This window comes from Martes martes (assembly GCF_963455335.1).
Source record: "Martes martes genome assembly, chromosome: 1".
NCBI classification, from domain to species: domain Eukaryota; kingdom Metazoa; phylum Chordata; class Mammalia; order Carnivora; family Mustelidae; genus Martes; species Martes martes.
The window spans coordinates 161,904,308-161,927,472 of NC_137888.1; the positions used below are offsets into that span (position 1 = coordinate 161,904,308).

At 51.6% G+C, this 23,165-nt stretch overlaps 1 protein-coding gene across 2 annotated transcripts in view; it reads left to right on the top strand.

The window, feature by feature from the left end:
• Window positions 1-23,165, top strand: part of FBLN2 (fibulin 2) — a gene marked incomplete at its 5' end in the record, with an annotated part of 56,713 nt that overhangs the window by 15,704 nt on the left and 17,844 nt on the right. Inside the window, 7 exons of one of the 2 annotated variants that reach the window (XM_080825188.1) lie at window positions 13,613-13,724; window positions 15,106-15,235; window positions 15,941-16,121; window positions 18,672-18,875; window positions 19,512-19,625; window positions 20,244-20,345; window positions 22,589-22,729. In XM_080825188.1, coding sequence (XP_080681314.1) covers window positions 13,613-13,724; window positions 15,106-15,235; window positions 15,941-16,121; window positions 18,672-18,875; window positions 19,512-19,625; window positions 20,244-20,345; window positions 22,589-22,729 — 984 coding nt within the window. The remainder of the gene's footprint in view (window positions 1-13,612; window positions 13,725-15,105; window positions 15,236-15,940; window positions 16,122-18,671; window positions 18,876-19,511; window positions 19,626-20,243; window positions 20,346-22,588; window positions 22,730-23,165) is intronic. The other variant, XM_080825189.1, reaches the window with a different exon arrangement.

Consider the following 23,165-nt stretch of genomic DNA (forward strand, 5'->3'; position numbering starts at 1 on the left):
GTCCGGTTTCTGTATGTCTGGTGGCTCTCCCTAGGGTGGCTTCCTCTAAAAGTGAGGCCAGTTCCACACACTCCCTCCGAACAGAACTGAGCTTGTCAAGAGTTTTTGTGCTGTTCTTGATCAGGGCAGCCTGTTCTGTGCAAACTACTTTTCTCCTTTTTTCCATGGAGTCGACTTGTCATCAGCTGGAAAATTCTAAGCGGAAAAGTCTAGTTAAAACGCAGAGGACAGGTACACACCCCATCCTACCCCTGGCTCCCTGGAAAACCCAGGACGGTAGGGCCCTCCTGTTGCACGGGTCATCCTGCTGCTCACCTGCCACCCCCACAAAGCTTCCCAAAGATCATGCTGCAGCCACGTGCATGGGGCCTCATAGCCCCTCTGTGTCGACAAAGCCCACCAGAGAGTCCCCATACCTGGGGCTCCACCAGCCACAACACCCCCACACCCCAGGATTCCACCGGAACCCAGCACACCCCGGGCAGCTGGGATGGACCCTCGGTGGGGCTGCTGTAAGGGGCGGGGGCTCAGGGAAGAAGTCTCAGCCCCATGATTGTTCAGGTCTCACTCTTCTTTCTCATTTCTCATTCGAGATGTGGTGTGAGTGTGTGTGCACGCGCGTGTGTATGTGTGATGGAAACCTTTCCATCTTGACACTATATATATGGTACAACTCTAAAAAATAAAGGCCTTCTCTCTAAAACTTTGTGCTGACATATGCTGTAGATGCCATTTAAATCTTGATTAGTCTAACAGTACTCCCTTGACAACTTCTTATTTTTCTATTTTTATTTATTGTACTCTTTATGAAGTGTAATTGATGTGAACCACACGGATCTTAATAGAACAGCTCAGTGGATTTTCACATATGAAGATGCCTAGGCAGCTCCACTGAGATCAAGATCTAAAACACTTCAAGCATTCCAGAGTTTTCCTGGTGCCCCTTTGTAGCCATTTCTGCTCTCCCTCCCTCATGGAAACCACGATGCTGACTTTTTTCACCTTCTTGCCTACGCTTGAGGGTTTTTGTTTTGTTTTGTTTTGTTTTTTGTTTGTTTGTTTGTTTTTTGTAAAATGGGAGCCTTGTGGTATTTTGCATTTAACTTCTTTAGCTCAAGATAGTATATTTGACACACATGTTGTTGCCTACAGTTGTTGCAGTGGTTCATTTAAAAAGACTGCTCTGTATTATTCCATTGTCAGAATAAATCATGGTTTATTAATCTATTCTAGCATGAGTGGACACTTGGGCTATTTTCAGTTTTTGGCTGTGATGAGGACAGTTGCTGTGAACGTTCTTATTGGAGTCTTTTGGATGACGTAGGCATTCATGTTGGGTATATACATGGGAGTGGAACGTGGCATGGCCATTTTTCCAAAGTGTACTACCGGTTTACATCCCCACCAGCAGTGAGCGTGTGTTCCAGTTGCCCCGCATCTTTGCCAACACTGGGTGTGGTCGTTCCTTTTCATTTTAGCCAATCTGGTGGATAGGTAGTGGTGTCTTGTTCTGATTTTAATTTGCATTTTCTCTTAACTTAGGATGTTGAGCACATTTTTCATATTACTGTTGGACATTCCATTGTCATTTGCTCATTTTTAAATTGCCTTTCTTTGTCTAACTGGTTCTAGGAGTTCTTTATGTATTCTGTGTGTCTTTTGTTGGATCACACATTATCTTGTTTTGTTGCATAACTTTTCTTCCCATTTTAAAACAAATTATTTTATTTTTTATTTTTTTTAAAGATTTCTTATTTGAGAGAGAGATAGTGAGACACAGAGAGAGAGTGTGAGGAGGGGAAAGGGTGGAGGGAGAAGCTGATGCCCCGCTGAGCAAGGAGCCTGATGTGGACCTCAATACCAAGACCCTGGGATCATGACCTGAGCCTGGAGGCAGATGCTTAACTAACTGAGCCACCCAGGCAAACTTTTTATTTTAGAGAGAGAGAGAAAAAAAAAAAAAACACGTGCAAGTTGGGGTGGGGGCAGAGGAGGAAGGGGGAAAGAATCTTAAGCAGACTGCTCTGAGCACAGAGGCCCACTCAGAGCTCAAACGCACGACCCCGAGATCATGACCTGAGCTGAAACCGAGAGCCGAAGCCTAACCAACTGAGCCACCCAGGCACCCCATCTTTCCACTTTCTTAATGGTGATATGTGATGAGTACATTGCAAATGCTCTCTTGTGAGGAGCACAGAAATCCCTAATTTTAATGAAATATAATTTCTTGATCTTTAATTTTATATTAGTGTATTTTGTATCCTTTTACAGAAATTTTCGTCTACTCCAGACTCATGAAGTTATTTTCCTATTTTAACGTGTTTCATCTTTCACATCCGATCATATTTAGATCTGTTTCTTTAGGCAGTGTGGGTAGGAATCAAAATTCATTCTTTTTTTCAAATGCATATTCAGCTCACCCAGCACCAGGTGTTGCAAAAGCCATCTTTCCCCCCACGGCCTTGTTGGCTTTGTCAGGAAGAGGGGGCTTTTGTGCCCATGGTGAGGATGGGAAGGGAGCCTTAGGAGTGGGGGGGCCCTGCTTCCCCTGGAGTAGCTGCTGCAGAGGAACTCGAACTCCCCCCTGCCTCCCTCCTCCTCACCCTCTCCTTTGCTTGCTTCGGTGCGGCGCTGGTCAGGGGCTTGCCCTCTGGAGTGTGTGGCTGCCCCTGGCTGGGCTTGTGGTCTGGGGCAAGTGGGGCCTCCTCTCTGGGCGGCCGCCTGCTCATCTGGAAAATGGGAACGCATGTGGGACCCTCTTTCTGGAGCTGGAGGGGAGATGCAGTGGCTGCAAGCTGGGGTCCCCCAGGGGGCTCGGCCAGGGCAGAGACCCAGCCTCCAGCCCATCAGCAAGAGCAGCCCAGTGCCTCGGAATTGGGCAGCGGTGGGCAGGGAGTAGACACTCCCCCCATGAGGAAGCCAGGTGATGGGAGGCGCTGGAAAGAGCAACGAAGGCTGGGGACTGCCCTTTCCGGTTGCGGTTAGGGGGAGAAAGGCATCTTGAAGGGGCTGAGTTGGGGGGCCGTGGTGGGTGGGCTCAGCCCAGGTTGGTTGTCACCATTGTGCCTGTGATCCTGGCTCAGGAAGATGAAGCTCGGGAACCCTTCTTGTGTGTCCACTTTACAGTCCCTGTAAGAGGACTCCAGGTGCTCCCAGGGCCTGCAGGTACCCACTACCTGCCCCCAAGAACACCAGGCTTCCAGGAGCAGAGAGCTGCAGCTCTGGGCTATTTGCTCAGGCCCCTCAAACATCCTGACCAAACAGGGCGCTGGCGGAGATGGCCCACTCATCACCCTCCTGCCAGGTGCCTGGGTTTTTCTGCAGCATTTCCAAAGCCAACATTCTTTAGGACTTTGATGTCCGGGGAGAGGGGACTGTCCAAAGGGGTCGCGACCTCTGAGCTGGATTGTTTAGGGCACCCATTGTTCTGTGATCAAAGGTGGTTACAATCTCTAGAATCTCAGAATCTTTTTATAACAGAATGAGTCTTGAATGGGCAATACCTGCACATGATAAGAAACGCATAAAAAATACAAAAGGGATGAACAGTGAAATGTTAGTGGGCTTCCTCCCTCCCACGGTCAGGTCCTGCCCTGAGCCAACCACTGTTACCAGGGTCTTGGCTGTCCTTCCAGAAATAGTCCATGTATGTCCGTGTATCCCTTTAAAATGATAAGGGGTAACTTTTTTTTTTTTTTTAAGATTTTATTTATTTATTTTGTCAGAGAGGGAGAGAAAGCTCGAGCACAAGCAGGGGGAGTGGCAGGCAGAGGGAGAAGCAGGCTCCCTGCTCGGGAGCCCGACATGGGGCTGGATCCCAGGACCCTGGGATCATGACCTGAGCCAAAGGCAGACACTTACCCCACCGAGCCACCCAGGCGCCCTGTTCTCAATTCTTCATAGTACATTCAGAAATCAGACCATGTAAGTGCAGGAAGATCTACCTAATTCTTTTTAACATCTACATAAGAGTGGACAGAAATACATCAACTTATTTAATCGCTGCCCTGTTGATGAGATTTTGGTTGTTCCTCACCTTTGCTCTCACAAATTCAGGGGTAGCAAACATTCCTGTCCAACGTGTTTATGTCTGTGGGCGAGATTAGATTTCTGGATGGAGAAGTGCTGACTCACATTTTTTTTTTTTTTACAGTGCTGTGTATTATTATTATTATTATTTATTTTTTTTTTAGATTTTATTTATTTGACAGAGATTACAAGTAGGTAGAGAGGCAGACAGAGAGAAAGGGGGAAGCAGGCTCCCTGCTGAGCAGAGAATCCGATCCGGGGCTTGATCCCAGGACCCTGAGATCATGACCTGAGCCGAAGGCAGAGGCTTAACCCACTGAGCCACCCAGGCGCCCCTATTTTTTTTAATTACAGTGATATACACATAATATTGGCCACTTTAACTAGTTTTAAGTGAGATATGTTCACATTGTACAAGTATATTAATCCATCTCCAGAACTTAATTTTTGAGCTTTTATTTATTTATTTGATGGAGAGAGCAAGAGAGCACAAGCAGGGGGAGCAGCAGCGGGAGAGGGAGAAGCAGATCCCCCCACTGAGCAGGGAGACTGATGCAATGCCGGGCTTGATCATAAGACCCTGGGATCATGACCTGAGCCGAAGGTAGATGCTTAACCGACTGAGCCACCCAGGTGCCCCATCTCCAGAACTTTTTCATCTTCCTGAACTGAAGTCCTGTGCCCATCCAAGCTGACTTCCCATCCGTCCTCCTCCAGCCTCTGGTAACCTCTTTGCTACTAAGGAGCGTTTAAAGTGGGCCGCTATTGGAGGTACCAGCTGTGGGGACAGAGGCTGTGGCCCGCCTGCCCTGCCCCCCTCCTGCTCCATCGTTCCCACCATCCTGACTTCCATGCACATGAGTTCCTTCCTTTTCTTTAGAGCTGTACAGTCATTTTGCTTTCCCCCTGTTTTTGAACTTCTTCTAAAAGGCAGTCTGCGGTCTTCTTCTGTGAGTTGCTTCTCCCCCCGCCCAAGATCCTGTCTGTGATTCATCTGTGTCGTTGTGAATGGTTGTAATGAATTTGTGCACATCTTGTGGTCCTGCCAGGGCTCGTTTCCACCCTTTCCCTTGTTGAGGCATCCTTGGGTTGTCTGCAGTTTGGGGCTTATGTTTGTGGGGGTCCGGGTGGAGACCACGGACACCTGTTTCTCCTGGGTGTGTACCTGAAAATGAGATCACAGCATCATTGGCTCTGGGTATTGTCCACCTTCCCAGACGAAGTTAATGGTTTCCCAGAGTGGGTTTGTTCTCTCTCTGTTGCTCAGGGATGTCGGAGGCGGCTTCCTGCCAGAGCCTGTGAGGCAGACGGCTGGCAGAGCCTTCGGAAGCCAGAGTGATGGGGGCCGTCCCATGTCACTGGAGGCCAGAGAGAGGGTCACGGCTGCAGCTGTCACAGCGGGAGAGGCCCCTCCCCTTCAGCCCACAGTGCTCGCAAATAACCAGCAGGCGAAGGATACTGCATACCCTCTGGCCCAGGGCTCAGGCCAGGTGGCAAAGTGACCAGAAATGGGGGAGTCTGCAGAAACCCAGAGGCAAGCAGAAAAGGCCAGGGAAGGGATTGCTGAGAGCCCCGCCAGCTTCCTCCGCTCAGGGGTTATTGTTTTGTCCATCCATTTATTGGTCAGTTCCTTTGTTCCTTGACTAATTCACTGGTGAGCAGTCCCCAAACTCCTGTGTGCCAGAGCCAGGGAGGTACTGGTTCCCAAGCGCCTGTCGTTTGCCAGGCACTGAATCATCTCACTGCCCCGCTTTGTGAAGTGTGGCAGAGAGAGGTCATTTGCCCATTTTACAAGCAAGGAAATGGATGCTCAGAGGGTGAGTGACGTGTCCGTGTCCCCTTAGCCTGTGCTCCCATCTGGTGCCCCGCTGGAAACCGTGGCAGAGGGGCGGTCTGGGCCAGGGGGATGGGCCGTGCTTGCATTCTTTCCCCTCATTTTCTCAGCCTGTGCCCTGGGCTGTGTATCTTAAACTCTATTTACACATCTGGAAAGTCAAAATAATCATCCGACATCATGTTGTTGATGTAAGCTTTCCGTGATACGGTCTACACCAAGGGCCTGGGCTGCTTGATTCGGCCCCAGGCCTTGGGAGCCCTAAGAGGACTCAGACCCATTCTTGATTCCTGAGACCCTCTGAGTCTGGTGGTTGAGACAAGCATGTCACCTGACAGCAGGGACATCACAGTGGAAGCCTGGACCAAGTGCTGGTGTGAATGAAGCCAGAAGTGGAGGCTTTTGGTCCCCCCAGTTTGGAGGTGGGTGCCAGTGGGAGCTCTGCCGATGGAGAGGCAGGGAGTCACATGTGGATTGGCTGGTTAGGGATGGTGACTGGGACGACGCAGAGATAGGCGTTCCCCACCTGGACCAGCATGTGCAGAGACAGAGTGGCAAGGAGAAGCATACAGGGCTAGGATTGAGGGTGAGAACTGGACGTGACTCTGGGCTGTGACTGTCCTACCAGGGAGGGGTGCTTCATTCTGGAGGGCAGTGGCCTTCTGGTAGGGGTTTGTGGACCACAGGTTCCCTGAGCCGATCGGGACCGGGGAAGGCCAGGGAAGTAGGGTGGTGCGATGAGGGTTGGTATAGAGGTGAGATTAGATCCGGAAGACAGAGAGCTCCTCTCTGAGGAGGTGAGAACCCTGAAGGAGAAGGGACAGCCATGTAGACAGTAGTGGTGGGAAAGGGCACAGGAAAAAGGCAGAGGCTTCCAGGCCGAAAGCAGAGTACACGGAAAGTTCCTGGGGCAGGAATGAGCCCAGGGAGTTCAAGGAGTGGAGAGAATGTGTGGGAAAGATGATCAGAGAAAGGAGATGAAGTGGAGCAGTCAACAGGTCTTTGTAAAGAAAGGGGAACTCTTGGGGGCCTGTAGGCCAAGGAGAGACCCAGTCTGATTTATATGTGCGAACTCATTCTGACACCCTCTGGAAAAGGGCCTGGAAGAGGACCCCTGAGGGAACAAGGACCGTGTTGGACCAAGAGGTGGTGGTGGAGTGAGGGGCCCGGTGGGTGGACTGGGATGCACTTTGGAGATGGCCTGCTGAGTAACAGAGGGAGACGGGAAATGGGGAATTGGTGCAGGAGGGTTCTGAGGTTGCCAGGGGCCCTTCACTGATGCAGGGGAGACCTTGGGAAGAGGTGGTTTGAGGGAAACCAGTTGCTGAATAGTTCTGGCAGTGAGAGCACTAGGGAGTACTGTTGGTGGTTCCTTAGCCAGCTATGGTGTGTGTGCATGAAACTACAGCTGGAGACAAATATGTGGGAGGGGTCGAGGTAGAGCAGGTACTTGGAGCTCGGTGCTGGATGAGATCAGCCAGGGCCAGGGTGGAGATGGAGAAGGGAAGAATCCTAGGACTGGACACCTGAATGGTGGTGCTTGGGAACTTAAAAAGAACCAGAGAGAAAGACAGAGGCTGGGGACCTCAGAGGAGCTGATCAAGGAAGGAGACCTGGAAGAGAGGGCCTTTGGGCTGAGTCTTCCAGCACTGGGATGGGGAAGGAAGGTGTGTCTTCTGGATGAGGAGACGGGGGTACACATCTTATGGGGCTTTGCCTGGCCCTACCTCCCACATCTTGGACAGTACCAAGCAGCGCCAGGCTTTGTCCCTCCTGCTCCAAGTGGGTGGCCCTCCCAGCATATGGGTTCATGGCCTCTTGAGTTCCTTTGTCTGAAACAGAGGGAAGCAAGGGTGGGAAAGGCCAGTGGAGAATGGTGGGATGTCTGCCAAACACAGGCTGAAACCTGGCTTCTGATCAAGGAGGGGGCAGGAAGAGAACACCATTCAATCCACAGGGAAGCAGAACCCGCTCTCAGGCTGATGCTGGTCAGATTCTCAGACAGGGCCTTCAGGATCAGCTATATCAAGTCATCCATGCCATGGATGTGGGAAAGCTGAGACCTGGAGAGGGGGAGAGAAGAGGGGAAACTGAGGTTTGGGACTTCTAACTCACCACCTGATCTGTGAAGTGGGGAGACAAGAGTACTCACTCATCATAACTGTAAGGATGAAAGTGCTTGGACCCAAGGCTGGCACTAGCCTGTACTTCATTTCTGCTGTTACAGTTATTTCAATAGGGCACCTATCTCAAGTCACTTGGCTAAGACCCAGGGATCGACTGCAATCTCCTGATCTCACTCAGTAAGGCAGTCTTGGAGAAGGCTTATGGAGTAAGAGTTCAGTCCAGTACAAGAAAGACGTGAACTACGCAGAGAACTGCTGAGGTGGAGTGAGCTCCCCATCCCCAGAAGTATTCAAGTGAGGCATGACTTCCATTTGCCCAGAGTGTAATGAGAAAGGATTAAGCATGGAATGGTGGCATCACTTTTAGTGGCCACAGAGACTCTAGTGTCTTTGTAGAGAATGAAGTGGGTGAAGAAGTAAGTTCATAAATAATCAAGATTTCACACAGTGATAAATACTATGAGGAGTCTTAAAAATGAGTGATGACAGTAACTGGGGCTGGTTGGATATGCTGTCTCTTGCCGTATAGGGATTTTACACTTTTTTTTTTTAAGATTTTTATTTATTTATTTATTTGACAGACAGATCACAAGTAGGCAGAGAGGCAGGCAGAGAGAGAGAGGAGGCAGCAGGGTCCCTGCTGAGCAGAGAGCCCGATGCGGGGCTCGATCCCAGGACCCTGAGACCATGACCTGAGCCGAAGGCAGAGGCTTTAACCCACTGAGCCACCCAGGCGCCCTGGGATTTTACACTTTTATTGTATTAAGGTTTTCTTTTTTACTTGTGGGTGCTCTGTTTAGTGTTGTTGTAGAGATACTAGCAGATGCAATAATTCAAGGAAAAAAAGAGGCAGTTATGAGGAGTATGTATATATACACACACATACACTTATGTGTATGTATATGTATGTGTGTATATGTATATGTACGTATATGTACACATAGGTATGTATGTATATGTATGTGTAGGTGTGTGTATGTATATATGTATACATACATATATACATAATGGAATATTACTTAGCCATAAAAAAGGAGATCTTGCCATTTTTCAGGAACATGGATGGATCTAACTGGTATCATGCTAAGTGAACTTAGCCAGAGAAAGACAAACACAGTATTATCTCACTTACATGTGGAATTAAAAAAGAGCCAAACTCAAAGAAACAAGAGTCATTTGGGGCTGCCAGGGAATTGGGGGGAAGCTCTGGGAAGATGGAGAGATGTTTGGCAAAGGGTACAAGCTTGCATCCAGTTATAAGATGACTAAATTCTGGTGATCTATGGCACAGGACAGCGACTAGTTACCAATACTGTATTGTGTACTTGAAAGTTGCTATGAGACTAGATCTTAGCACATTCTCACCACAAACAACAACAAAAAATGGAAACTCTATGCGATGGTGGTTGTATCCCCTAACATTAGTGTAGCAGTCCCCTCACATTAGTGTAGTAATCACCTCGCATTACTGTAGTAATCCCCTCACAGTATTTATTTGTGTCTGTAGGCATTTTTATTACATTTCTGACTTCAGTGGGATAGGTGTCTAGTGTATCACCGCTGAGTGTGACATTTGCTATTTGTTTCTGGTAGATAATTCTTTTCATTCCTCCTGGTACAGATCTCAGGTTGTTACTGAAACTTATTTCCCCTCTTCTACAGAAGGGCCTTGAAACCTAGAAAAGTTTAATAACTTGAAATGCCCACTCCCCAGATGAAGCTGGCGATTCTTACTGAGCTGTCGCTCTTTTCCTGGAACCTTGCAGTCTGCTGACATCCACCGGCATGTTTGTTCCTTGGCTCTGCTGGATGACGTGAACTGCTCAGGGATATTTAGAGGTCTTTCTAGGCTTTAGCACTTGTGCAGCTAAAGGTCCTCAGAGTAGAGGAGGACACTAAGACTTTAGAGAAAAGAAATAGCTATCCATGGTAGCACTAAGATGTGGACCCCAGGCTCAAAGTTATTCCGTTACACCCCTGTTGTTCCCCCAGCACGGATATAGGTATTCTAGATGAGCTTTACCTTTTTTGGTTTAAAATTTTTTTTTCAAGATTTTATTTATTTATTTGACAGAGATCACAAGTAGGCAGAGAGGCAGGCAGAGAGAGAGAGAGAGGAGGAAACAGGCTCCTTGCAGAGCAGAGAGCCCGATGTGGGGCTTGATCCCAGGACCTGAGCTGAAGGCGGAGGCTTTAACCCACTGAGCCATCCAGGTGCCCTTGGTTTAAAATTTTTTATTTTAAATTTTAAAAGGATAATAGCATACAATGTTGTATTAGTTTCAGGTGTACGAGATCAATTCAACAATATAGTACATTGTTCAGTGCTCACCACAATGAATGTAGTCATCATATAATGTTAATTACAACATTATCGACTATATTCTCTAAGCTGTACTTTTCATCTCCATTTATTTCATAACTGGACTCGTTTCTATCTCATAATCCTCTTTATTATTTCACCCATCCCCCCACCATCTCCCCTCTGGCAACCACCAGTTTGCTCTCTGTATTTAAGATTCTGTTTTCTTTTTTTTTTTATTTGCATATTTGCTTTGTTTCTTACATTCCACATGTAACTGAAATCATATGGTATTTATTTTCCTCTGTCAGGCTTCTTCCATTTAGCGTAATACCCTCTAGCTCCATCCATGTTGTTGCAGATGGCAAGATCTCATTCTTTTTTAGGGCTGAGTCATATTCCGTTGTCTATCTGTACCACATCTTTATCCATTCATCCACAGATGTACATTTTGGATGCTTCCCTATATCTTGGCTGTTATAAATAATGTTGCAACAATAGAGGGGTGCAGTTGTCTTTCAAATTAGTGTTTTGTTTCTTTTGGGTAAATATCCAGTAGTGGGATTACTGATTCATGGGGTATTTCTATTTTTAATTTTTAGCGGAATCTCCATACCATTTTCCACAATGGCTGTACCAGCTTACATTCCCACCAGCATGCCCGAGGGTTTCCTTTTTGCCACATCCTCACCAAAACTTGCTGTTTCTTGTGTTTTTTTTTAATAGGAGCCATTCTGACAGGTGTAGGTGATATCTCATTATGGTTTTGATTTGCATTCGCCTCATCATTAGTGATGTTCAGCACCTTTTTAATGTGTCTTTTGGCTTAGATGTACTTTATCTTTACATGTCATTTATTTTTAGATCTCAGAAGCAAATGTTTGGGTTAATTACACTTATTTTCTGGCTCCGCACACATTATTGTCTCTGCAAGGTTCTCGCTTGTTTTATTTATGTATTTATTCTTTTATCCCTTTCCCCGTTGCTGACTTCTGCCCAGAAGGCACCTGTTCCCTTCTGTTTAATTTGCATGTGTGTGTGTTTTTAATATATGTGCAAAATGTGTGTTGTAATTTTATAGTCAGTATTTTTCATTTGTGTAACAGATCTCACTTGGTTTCTTCCCCCCTACCCCAGTGCTTTTTTTGGTACCACTCCATATTTTGTGGGTACATATAGTCTGTTATTCCTGACAGCTGTGGGGTCCTCCATGGAGGACATCCCCAAATTCTATCCAGCTGCTCCTCTTCCACTGATGAACACCCACTTCCACAAATGACACCAACATCTCGCATCCTTACAGTGGTCGCATTTTGGGTCTGGGTGAGGACTTCCCTGGAGTGCACAGCCAGGAGCGGAACCTCTGGGTCCAGGTTGATGTGTGTACTTAATTGTGTCTGCGGTGCCTTATCTCCTTCCAGACCTGCCGTGCATGAGGGTTCCCACCTGTGCCTGGCATATGGCACACTTTCTGATTTTTCCAGTTTTTTTTAAAGATTTTATTTATTTATTTGACAGAGAGCTAGAAAGAGCACAAGTAGGCAGAGCAGTAGGCAGAGGGAGAGGGAGAAGCAGGCTCTCCACTGAGCAGGGAGCCTGATGTGGGGCTTGATCCCAGGACCTGGGGATCAGGACCTGAGCCAAAGGCAGATGCTTAACCAACTGAGCCACCCAGGCGCCCCTGATTTTTCCAGTTTAATAGGTATTTTACTTTGGTTTTTTTTTTAAATGTTAATTTTCAGGAGATGATTGTATTTTCTCAATGGCACTTCTTTGCCCATTCTAGGCATTCCAGAAATGTCTCCTAACTTGTCAGCTGTCTTGTATTTGTCCATGGGGTTCTTTGTTATACAGAGAATTTTAGTTTTGAGGTAGGCAAATTCATGTTTTTAAAGCTGTGGTCTGTGCCTTTCAGGTTTTTTTTTTTAATGATTTTATTTACTTATTTGACAGAGAGAGAGACAGCAAGAGAGGGAACACAGGCAAGGGGAGTGGGAGAGGGAGAAGCAGGCTTCTCACTGAGCAGGGAGCCCGATGCGGGGCTCAATCCCAGGACCCGGGATCATAATCTGAGCTGAAGGCAGATGCTTAATGACTGAGCCACCCAGGTGCCCCTGTGCCTTTCAGTTTTTTTTTTTTTTTAAGATTTTATTTATTTATTTGACAGAGAGATATCACAAGTAGGCAGAGAGGCAGGCAGAGAGAGGAAGGGAAGCGGGCTCTCTGCTGAGCAGAGAGCCCGCCATGGGGCTCGATCCCAGGACCCCGAGATCATGACCTGAGCTGAGGGCAGAGGCTTAACCCACCCAGGCGCCCCTCCCTTTCAGTTTTAAGACATTTCCCTACCCCTGCCTCCTCCTGCTCTCCTAGCTACACAAATATTTTCTCCACTAACTTTCCTAGAAGAGTTTTTTTTTTTTTTTTTTTTGGTAGAGAGAGAGCGCAAGTGTGGGGGGAGGGGCAAAAGGATGAAGAGCGAGAATCTTGAGCACACTCCCTGCTCAGCTGGATCTCACGACTGTGAGATCATGACCTGACCGAAATTAAGAGTCGGATGCTCAGCCCACTGGGCCAACCAGGCGGCCCTCCTAGATGAGTTTTGATCTTCCCTTGCTGCGGCTATTTCTTCTCATGCCTTGTCCTGTCTTGGTGTCTTAGGTCAGGTTCCTTAGAAGCAGATCCTGAGTGGCGGCTGGGTGGCTCAGTCAGTTAGGCGGCTGCCTTCAGCTGAAGATCATGATTCTGGGGTCCTGGGATGGAGCTCTGTATTGGACTCCCTGCTCAGCAGGGGGTCTGCTTCTCCTTCTCCCCCTGCCCCTACTCCCTGCTCGTGCACCCTCTTTCTCTCAAAAGTAAATAAATAAAATCTTAAAAAAAAAAAAAAGCAGAGCCTGATTTGAGGGTTTTGTGCATGTGGTGGTTCATTTGGAGAACTGGTCTGGGGAAGGGGCAGGGAAGGAGCTAGCTGATGCCCACTGATCCCCTTGGGAGCTCTGGAGTGCGAGTGGCCCCCAACACCGTCCCCTTTGAGGCGGGGCTGGGTTTTTGTCAGTAGTAGTCAGTAGTCACTGATTGGCCATAGCTCTGCCAACCTCCTCCCCCGTTGGGGGTACTTAAAATCGCAGTCAGCTCTCCAAAGCAGGTTGTCCTTGGGAACTACTAGTGGCCACCATGCACAGCAGCCTTGGGGGGTGGGGGGCAGAGTGAGTTACCTTCCCTGGGAATGGGGGTCTGGACAGCACCAGCAGCATCTCTGAACACCTTGGAACCAGGTGCCTCCTCTAGAGTGGTGACCCTGCCTGTGTTGCCCCTCCCCACCAGTGTCCACAAAGGATCTGATCGAGACATGCTGTGCTGCTGGACAGCAGTGGGCCATCGACAATGACGAGTGCCTGGAAATCCCCGAGAGTGGTGCGGAGGGTGATGCCTGCAGGTAAGGTGGGCACCCTGGAACAGGCAGAGCTGCCCGCTTGCCTTTTCCAGATCCCAGCTTGCTTTGGCCCATGGGCCCTGGCAGTACAACGGGAGCACGGTCTCCACGTGTCTCCATGTGCAGTTGTGGCTGCTGTGAGCCCACTGGCCAGGCTTTCCCCAGGAAAGAGAACCTAAAGGGTGGCTGCGGGAATACACCAGCCACGCACATTTGTAGCCTGTCTGATGAGTGGGGTACGCTTTGGAGCCCGTGTTCAAGGACTGGTACCACCTGGGAGTGGGGAGGGGCCTCACTCACTGTGTACTGCTCAGCCCCCATGAGATTTTCCTCCTCAGCTTTGAACCAGGAGCCTTCAGCCCTCTTTTCTTCCCCCACTCTGCTATCCTGGGGTCTCCAGAAGGCTGGCCCCTCACTGTCCTCTGATGTCTCTGTGGATTGTTTTTACTGACTCTCATGTTCTCCGCAAAGGAATAATTTGTACCTTTGCCCCTTCGGCACTAAGCGCGGAAGACGTCTCGTTCAGCCATTCACCTCTCCCTGTTTCCCAGGGAGGCCGTCTTTCCCAGCCTACTTATTTTTCTCGATAAGAACAAGGTCCAGAGAGGTGATGTGATTCACCCAAAGCCGCACTGCTCCCTGGGAGCATGGCCAGAGTCAGAGCCCCTGTTTTCCCAATGTCTAGCCCTCTGTGCTTCCTTTGGAGACATTTAAATTCTAACCTTGTCCTTTTCCCTTCCCTTTTGTCATCCTACCAGTTTGAGGATGACTTAGGAGTTAGAACATGCCTTGTCCAAGAATTTGGAGCTGAGTGGCCCTGAATTGTGCTTGTATCCCTCTTGCGACGGGAAACTCACTACTTCATAGATAGGCAGTTCTGTCACTGCATAGCTCCCACTGGGACATGCCCTTTCTCAAATGAGACTAAACGCCACCTCCCAGTGACCCCCATCTTTGTGTGCTGGCTCCCCAGAGCAGCCCTACAGATATGGGGCGTCATGGCCGGGGAACCTGGAGGCTGCTGTCTTCCAGACTGAGCTGCCCTGTGCTTCCTGGGGTTGGGTCTGCCTATCCTTCTCAGCCCTGTGGGGACCTGGGAATGCTGACCCCTCCCACACTGGTCAGGGATAGACAGCGTGGACTCCACTGGGCCCCAGGCCTGAGTGTTGTTGATGGAACTCAGACACAGAACCCACGTTCTTTGGTGGGGTGGGGGAAATGCCACCAGCACAGGCCTTGCTTGCTGTGGACCTCTGGCAGGGGCTTCCTTCTCTGAGCCTTCATTTCGTCCTCTGGGAAATGGGCCCGGTCATTCCTCCTGGAAGGGTCACTGGGAGGATGGGGGCCGGCGCTCGGGCAGAGCTGAGGGACCCCTCTGTTGCAGGACAGCCCAGAAGCACTGCTGCGTGTCCTACTTGAAGGAGAAGAGCTGCATGGCTGGTGTCCTGGGGGCCAAGGAGGGCGAGGCCTGCGGGGCTGAGGACAACGACACGTGCGGCGTGTCCTTGTACAAGGCAAGCCCGACCTGTGCATCCGTAGCCTGGGCCCGAGGCCCTTGCAGGCTGGGGGTTCGGCTCCCTGCGGGACTCCTCCGTAGGAGGTTTGGGGGGCCTCTTCATCTGGAGAGAAGCCGTCCTCAGCTCTCACAGCGGCCAGCTCATTCAGGGGCTATTCGTCAAACACCAGCCTGTCCTGGGCCACGTTCGGCGTTAAGGACGTAGAAACAAACAGCCCAGGACAAGGCCTGTCCTCACAGGGCTTTCTCTTTCTGTTTCTTCTTTTTGTATCCGGCTTCTTTCACTCTGCTTCACGTCCTCAAGGTCATCATGTTGTCGCGTGTGTTAGCAGCTCTTTCTCTTTCAAGGCTAGGTAACCACCCATCGGGTGGCTGTGACACGTTCCTCTGACGGCTGTTGGGTTGCTTCTGCCTCTTGCCTTCTGTTAATAACGCTGCCCTGACTGTGGGGCTGAGAAGAGCCTTTCTCCTGAGGACAGACAGTGCTCCCCTTCCGCCGTACTGGCTAGAACTTAGTCCGGGGGCCGCACTGAGCTTCTAGGGAGGCTGGGGAATGCAGTCTTTCTTCTGGAGAGTTCACGTGCGGCCCCAGGCTGCCTCCTGGGGGCTCCGAGGGAGTCCCTCGGGCTTACAGTCCATGGGAAAGGCGGATGGGCTCCGAGGGGCCGGTGGGCTGTGGGCAGTGATGCGCATCTCTCTCCAGCAATGCTGTGACTGCTGTGGCCTGGGACTCCGTGTGCGGGCCGAGGGCCACTCGTGCGAGTCTAACCCCAACCTGGGCTACCCGTGCAACCATGTCATGCTCTCCTGCTGTGAAGGGGAAGACCCCCTCATTGTGCCCGAGGTGCGCCGGCCCCCAGAGCCCGAAGCCGTTCCACGGAGAGGTGAGTGAGGGGCAGAGACAGCCGTTGGGGCTTCCAGCTAAGTCTGGGTGTCTTCTTGTCTTCTGGGGGACCCTGGGGTCCACTGTCACCTGTGGCTGAGGTCCAGGCTCTGCTCTGGCTAGAGTTCTTCTGTGGCCTCCGATGGTGGCCTCTGCCCTGTTATTTCTGAGACGGTGGTCCCATCCAGCTAAGTACGTACCATCCGCTCCACCCCCCAAAACGCCAGCTTCCGGCCACCCTTCCACTCCTCACTCACCTGCCCTCCCATGTCCACCAGCACCTCCACACGTCTTCCTCTTCTACTTTTCTACTCATTTCATGCTCACTGGCATGTCCTCCTTACCCTGGTCCATTTCTCCACCCATTTATCCTGCTACACTGTCCATTCCCGTCCCCTCATCTGGCCATTCACACGTCCTTCCTTCTGTTCATGTATCTACCCAGCCTCCCATTCATCCACCCGTCTACTCACCCAGCCACTTACCCTTCTGCCCGTCTGTCTGTCCGTCCATCCATCCTTCCATCCATCCATCCTTTATCTGTCTGTCTGCTCATGTATTCACCCACCCAGCCAGCAGCAAACCTTTCACTCATTCATTTACCTTCCTTCATCCATCTGCCCTCTATCCATGTCAGCTATGCCATCCCGTGTCTTCAGGGTATAGGATGGAACCAGTATAGAAATTTTGCCCCGCCCACCTGATCAGCCCCTTCAGGGATAGCACTTTCTTTCTCCCTGAATCCTCAGCACTTGGCCCTTTAGAGTCAGTAGCAAATGACTGATGAATGATGGGTTTGTTTGGTGGCCTCCCCTTCACCACCATGAGCCCTTTGAGGGCTCCTTGGGCCTGTGTCCTCTTCCTCTGTGCCCCTGCCCAGGGCCTGCCCCCATGCAACCATTGACTGTGTGCATGGGAGCTCGGGTGCTGGTGCAGAGCCTGGAGCCGGAGCCGTCTCAGACCTTCCAGCCCTCTGTGTCCCTGGGGTCTCCTCTTTCCTCTGACTTCCACGTGCTATGGTCCCTCTTATAGCTGCCATGTCCAGCTTCTGTCACCCTAGCCAGGGATGTCAACTGGACCTGTGACTGTTAGCCTTCTTTGTGCCTGTGGGCCAGCAGGAGCCCGATGAGGATGTCCCAGGGAACCCACAAGGACTCTGCTAAGAGGGACTGGGCAGCCTTACCAGGCTAGCGTGGACACAGATCCAGTCCTAGGAGATACCACTTGCCGGGGTTGGCTGTAGGAGCCTGGTTGAGTGGGGCTGTGAGGGTCTGGTTAGTACCCAGAAGGGTTGGGTTCAAGGTCAAGTTTGGGAGGAAGTTTGGCCTTGAGAGTAACAGGGTGGGGAAAGGGCCAGGCAGGGTCCAGAGTCAGAGGTGCGTGTTCCTCTTGTCCAGTGGAGAACTGGTGGGTAACCTAGGTCTCAGGAGACACAGATGGTAGGACCAAACTGACCTGGGTTCCCATCCTGCTCAGGTGACCTTGGGCAAATCACTTTGCTCCTCTGAGCCTCAGTTTCCCCTCTGCCAGGAGCATTGTATGAAGAGCATGCTGGTGAGGGCGGGCTGAGCGTGAAGCCTAGAAATGCTGCCTAGCCTGTGGGATGCTTGGCAGAGTCCTGAGCCCAGACCTGTCTGCTGCCCACCTGCAGTGCCAGATCTCTGGGCTGGACCACCAGCTGCCACAGCCCTGCCTGCATGCACCGGGCCAGGGCTGATTGGCCTGGAGCACAGTGTAAACACCCTCAGTATGAAACACATTTCTTAGATGTGACCTCATGCAGTTGGTTTCTTGGACAGCTTGGCTGCCTGGGGCCAGGGAGCGAGGCTAAAGGCCTGTGCCTATTGGGGACACGGAGGCCCGTGGGTCCCCTTCCCTATTCTGCTACTGGCATATGAAGAGCCTCCAAGGCAGCTCAGCCCCAGGAGCCTTCTCTGCCACTCCCACCTGCTCCCCACTGCAGCCCCAGGGGGCTGGAGAGACCCAGTGCTGCCCAAGGGGACATGGCTGCAGAGGCCCCAAGTGAGAGTTCAGATCCCCATCTGACAGAACACATGTTTGGGTCCTTTCTGTTGCTAGGGGTGGGCTTCCCAGATGTCACTGAGATCAGGGATCTGGATCCAGTTCAACGCTTCAGCCAAAGCTTTCTGGGGACTGTTATGGGCCTGGTTCTGTCATATTGCAGGCATAAAGACTTGGACGTGGCTCTGATGGGTTTATTCTTCTTGCTAGAGGTCTGTTTCTTTGTCCATCTGTCCTTCCATCTATCCATTCATCCATCCATCCACCCACACACCCACCTGCCTACCTAACTGCCCATCCATCCATCCATCCATCTATCCATCCATCAGTCATTCACCCACCCCTCCATTCACCATCTGTCATCATCATCATCATGCATCCATGCTTTGTCCATCTGCACTATCTTAGCTGGGCACACAGAAGATCCTCAGGAGGACCTACACTGATTTCCCCAGGGCCTATGGTGTCAGCCACCTGCTAGGGCCAACCTGTGTTCCATCACGAGGACTCACCCCCAGTCTGGTTGCAGAAGCAGAGCTGGCGAGCCGGGAGGCCCTGTCCCTGGGCACGGAGACTGAGCTGCCCAACAGCCTGCCTGGCGATGACCAGGATGAGTGCCTGCTCCTCCCAGGGGAGCTGTGCCAGCATCTCTGCATCAATACCGTGGGTTCCTACCACTGTGCCTGCTTTCCTGGCTTCTCACTGCAGGACGATGGCCGCACCTGCCGCCCAGGTAAGGGCCCAGACGGCTGGGGCAGGGCCTGACCTTGCCCATGGAACGTGGTGTTCCTGGGTGGGCACAAGGCTCCTTCCCCTCCTGTCACCCTACACATTGGAACCCATGGGGACTGGAGGCCCCTAGGGAGGGGATTTGTAAGGCCACTTGGACAGGTTGAAACCATCTGCTCCATCTGAAGCTCCATTTGCATGGGTGGCCCCAGTGCCCCACGCTAGATCCCAGTGCAGGGCCAGAACCTAGACCACAGAGCCTCCCACCAACCCAACTCAAGCTATGTCCCCAGCACTGGGCCTGAGGTGGTCAGGCTTCAACAGGAAGCCTCGAAGTCTGCCTCAGTCCCTGGTCTGGGGGGCTTTCTGCCTGTTAGCTATCCAGGAGTAGATACATTTTTAGTCTAGAAATTCACTCCCCTCTTTCCTCTCCTCATCTGCCCCAAATAGCTGTGAGATCCATCTTGCCTGGGGTACGTTGCTTTCTGAACCTCAGTTTCCTATCCCGTGAAATGGCTAGGAGAAGATTAAACAAGGCAGTCTCTGTCCAATGCCTGGTGTGGTGCCCTGGGTGTGAGAAGAGCCTGAGGCCAGGCTGAAGGCATGAGCTGCCCCCTCCTGTCCACCTTGCCCCTGACAGACGGTGACCCCCCAAAGCCAGAGGCTGCAGAGGAGTCTGCACCGAAACCAGATTCCTCCCAACTGGCCTCCAACACCATCCTGCTACCAGTGCCACAACCCAACACCTGCAAAGGTAACCTGGGCCATGGAGTGGATCCGGGCCCTGCAGGGGGCAAGCTCCCCAGTGCCGGGCATGCGCAAGATGGTCTCTTGCCAAAGGGGGGTTTCTGCTTTGGGGCTTTGGTTGGGTCTCGCCTGTCTGAGGTCTGGAGTTGAGAGTAAAGCTGAGGAGGTGAGGGTGTGTGGGGGGAGAGCCTCGGGCCAGGATGTGACCCTAAGCAAGTTAGTTAGTGAATTTTTGCCTTAGGTCCTATAATATGGAAAGAATAGAATCCTTGCTTGAGAAACTGTCTTGGAGACTGCTTGCGGTACTGTGTGGAAAGTTCTCTTTGTTCTTCCTCTCTTCCCCTTTTCTTGTTCCTTCTATCTCCACATCCTTTCTCTCCCTCCTTCCCTGTCTTCTCTGTCCCCTCCTCTCTGGCAGCATTATGACTCCAGGGAGGGGTTTGGTGTCTGAGTGGCGGTGGCGATGGGAGATCCCAAACATCATCCCCAATACCAGCCGGTGTATGAACCCTTTACCAGGGGACCTCGTGGAGAGGACCAGGGTTGGGGTTCCCTGGCTCCCAGGCCCTCCTTGAGCCGGAGGCGACAAGCCCGGTGGTCTCTGATCTGTTTGGTTTTTCCCCAGACAACGGGCCCTGTAAGCAGGTGTGCAGCGTCATTGGGGACACAGCCATGTGCTCCTGCTTTCCTGGCTATGCCATCATGGCGGATGGTGTGTCCTGTGAAGGTGAGTACACCCAGGGCCACTCTCCTACCCATGCACACCTGAGCTGGCCTGTGGCAGGGGCCCCGGAGTAGGGATAGGGCAAACGGCATGAGATGGAGGTGTTCTAGAGGTGAAACTCTCTGACTTAGTAAGGGAATAGGTCTGGCTGCTCTGACGGGAGCCCCAGATAGAGAAGCTGAAATAGCTCTTCTCTCTCCTGTCACCATGCCCAGGTGTGTGCATGCCATCCAGGTGTAGGCACAGGTGTGTGCCTGCTGTCCAAGTGTAGGCACAGGTGTGCACATGATGTCCAGGTGTATGCATAGGTATGCACATGCTGTCCAGGTGTAAGCACAGGTGTGCGCCTGCCACCCAGGTGTATGCACAGGTGTGTACCTGATGTCCAGGTGTAGGCACAGGTGTGTGCCTGCCATCTAGGTGTATGCACAGGTGTGTACCTGATGTCCAGATGTAGGCACAGGTGTGTGCCTGCCATCCAGGTGTGTGCACAGGTGTGCGCCTGCCATCCAGGTATATGCACAGGTGTGTACCTGACGTCCAGAAGTAGGCACAGGTGTGTGCCTGCTGTCCAGGTGTGCTCACTGACTGGCCAGGGCTTCAGGCCTCTTCTCAAACTTCAGCATGCCACAGAGTCACCTGGAGGCCTGGTAGCAGCAAAGATCCCGAGAATTACATAGAGTCCCCAGAGATCGTCACCCAGTAGGGCTGGGTGGGTTCTGAGAGTTTGTGTTTCTGGACAAGGTCACTGGACAATACTCCGATGAGCCCAGTCTGCTTGGCCGAGGTTGGATTGTGACCGCCTTGTCCTTTTTCCATCCATGTGCGGAGAAACAGAAGGAGGGGAATACGTGCCCCATTGTTGTAATGCAGGACTCAGAAGTGATGCTTGTCACCCCTCACTTGTCTCTGAGGGAGAGTGGGAGCCCCAGTTGGATGGCACGTGCTCTGTTCTGTTATGGAAACCAAAGAAGGGGCAGTGGATCTTGGTAACTCTGCATTCACAAAAGGGCCAAAGAGAGACCAAAATCATGTCCGGCTAGGACCAGGACCGGTGGGACTCTGGAAGACAAGGACCTCCTAGTGTGAAACGGGGGCATTGGAACTGGCACCTGCTGGGGTGCTCCCCATAGTGAATGACACCTTGAGAGTAACCCAAGAGATCTCGAGACGACACCTCTTCATGTCTGGAGGCAGGACAAGCAGGGAGCTTGGAGACAGTCCAGGAAATGCTTTCTTTAGTTCAGGGTCAAGTTCAGGAGATGTGACTTCAGTGGGTATCCACCAGTGCCCATGTCCCTGTCAGAAGCTAAAACCTCACAACTAGCCCTTTGGTGTTAAGACTATTTTGATGTGGGTGAAAACCATCCATGTGCCCAGAGAGGGCAGGAGGCTGGTCCAGGGTGCATAGCATTGGCAGTGACTGCAGACCTTTCTCCCAGGTGGTGGGGAGCAGATCTCAGGTGGCTTCTGGGTTTCCGTCCCAATTCCTCAGGGTCCTGAAGATGTGAGGAATGCATCTCTCCTGGGTCAGGACACCTTTGGCCTCTGCAGGACCCTGGCAGTAAAAGCTGCAGGGTGAGGGCCAGATGTGGACAGCATTCTAAGGGGGCAGCCCGCGCGGCGGGGAGAGCCTGCTGGGCTCCACCCTGTTTAAAATAATCAAATAAGAGTTACCAACCATGAAAACCCAAGAATTTTTTTTTTTTAAATGACCCAATTTAAGGTTTCTTGTCAAACTTCTGCCCACAAGGGGTTCACAGTCCTGGTCTCCCCATACACAGAGCACAGGGCCCAGAGTGCCCCAGCAAGTTCCCCCTGTCCCCCAACCCCTTTTCCTATATGTGTCATCAGCCTGGTCCACTAGGCAGTTAAGTTCCAAACCCCTGCCGTTGTTTGGCTCCCTTGGCTGCCTGTGGAGGTGGAAAGTCTCCAGAGCTGCGTGGGAGACAGCCTCTACCCACTACCCCCCACCAGTGCTGTGTGCTCATGGGCAGGCTGCCTAGCCTCTCTGAGCCTCACCTTGCAACCTGGCCTCACTGGGGTTCTGGCTCTGAAGGCCTTTTTGACCGTACAATCTCAGACTTGGGCCCAAAGCCCAGAGGGAGGACTGAGGCGCTAGGAGGCCCTGGGTGGATCCTTGCCCCTGTCTGGGTCTCAGTTTCCCCTCTCTGTCATGGAAAGCTCCGTGACAGGCCACGTCCCTCTAACGGCCCTTCTGTTTTTCCTCCTGCGGCCGTCACTAGACCAAGACGAGTGCCTGATGGGCACTCATGATTGTAGCCTGCGACAGTTCTGTGTGAACACCTTGGGATCCTTCTACTGTGTCAGCCACACGGTGCTCTGTGCCGAGGGCTTTATCCTCAACATGCACAGGAAATGCGTGGGTAAGCGAGAGCACCCGCCTGCCGCCACCGTCACGGCTCTCTGCTCTGCACCACGCCACGCCACCACACCGTGGCCACATGCTAAAGGGCCTGCCCTTTGCATATGAGCTCTCAGCACCGCCGGCACCCCCTTCCCCTGCTCCGTGTCATGCCCTACGTGTCCTGTTGTCCTGTCCCGCTGCTTCACCGACGCCACTGAGAGGCTGCTTTACCCAGGGACGTGCGTGTCCTAGAGTCAGAAAACAAATTCATGTGTGATGTGACTGGGTCATTGAAACGAAGAGACCCCATGTGCAGGCAGCAGGATGGAGTCCATGGGGTCTGGAGGTAGAGAGGCCTGAGTTTGAAGCAGGACCCCCCAGGAGCTCTGTGGCCTTGGACAAATGTCTAGACCTCAGTTGCATTACCTGTAAAAAAGAAGGCATTGATCCTCCTT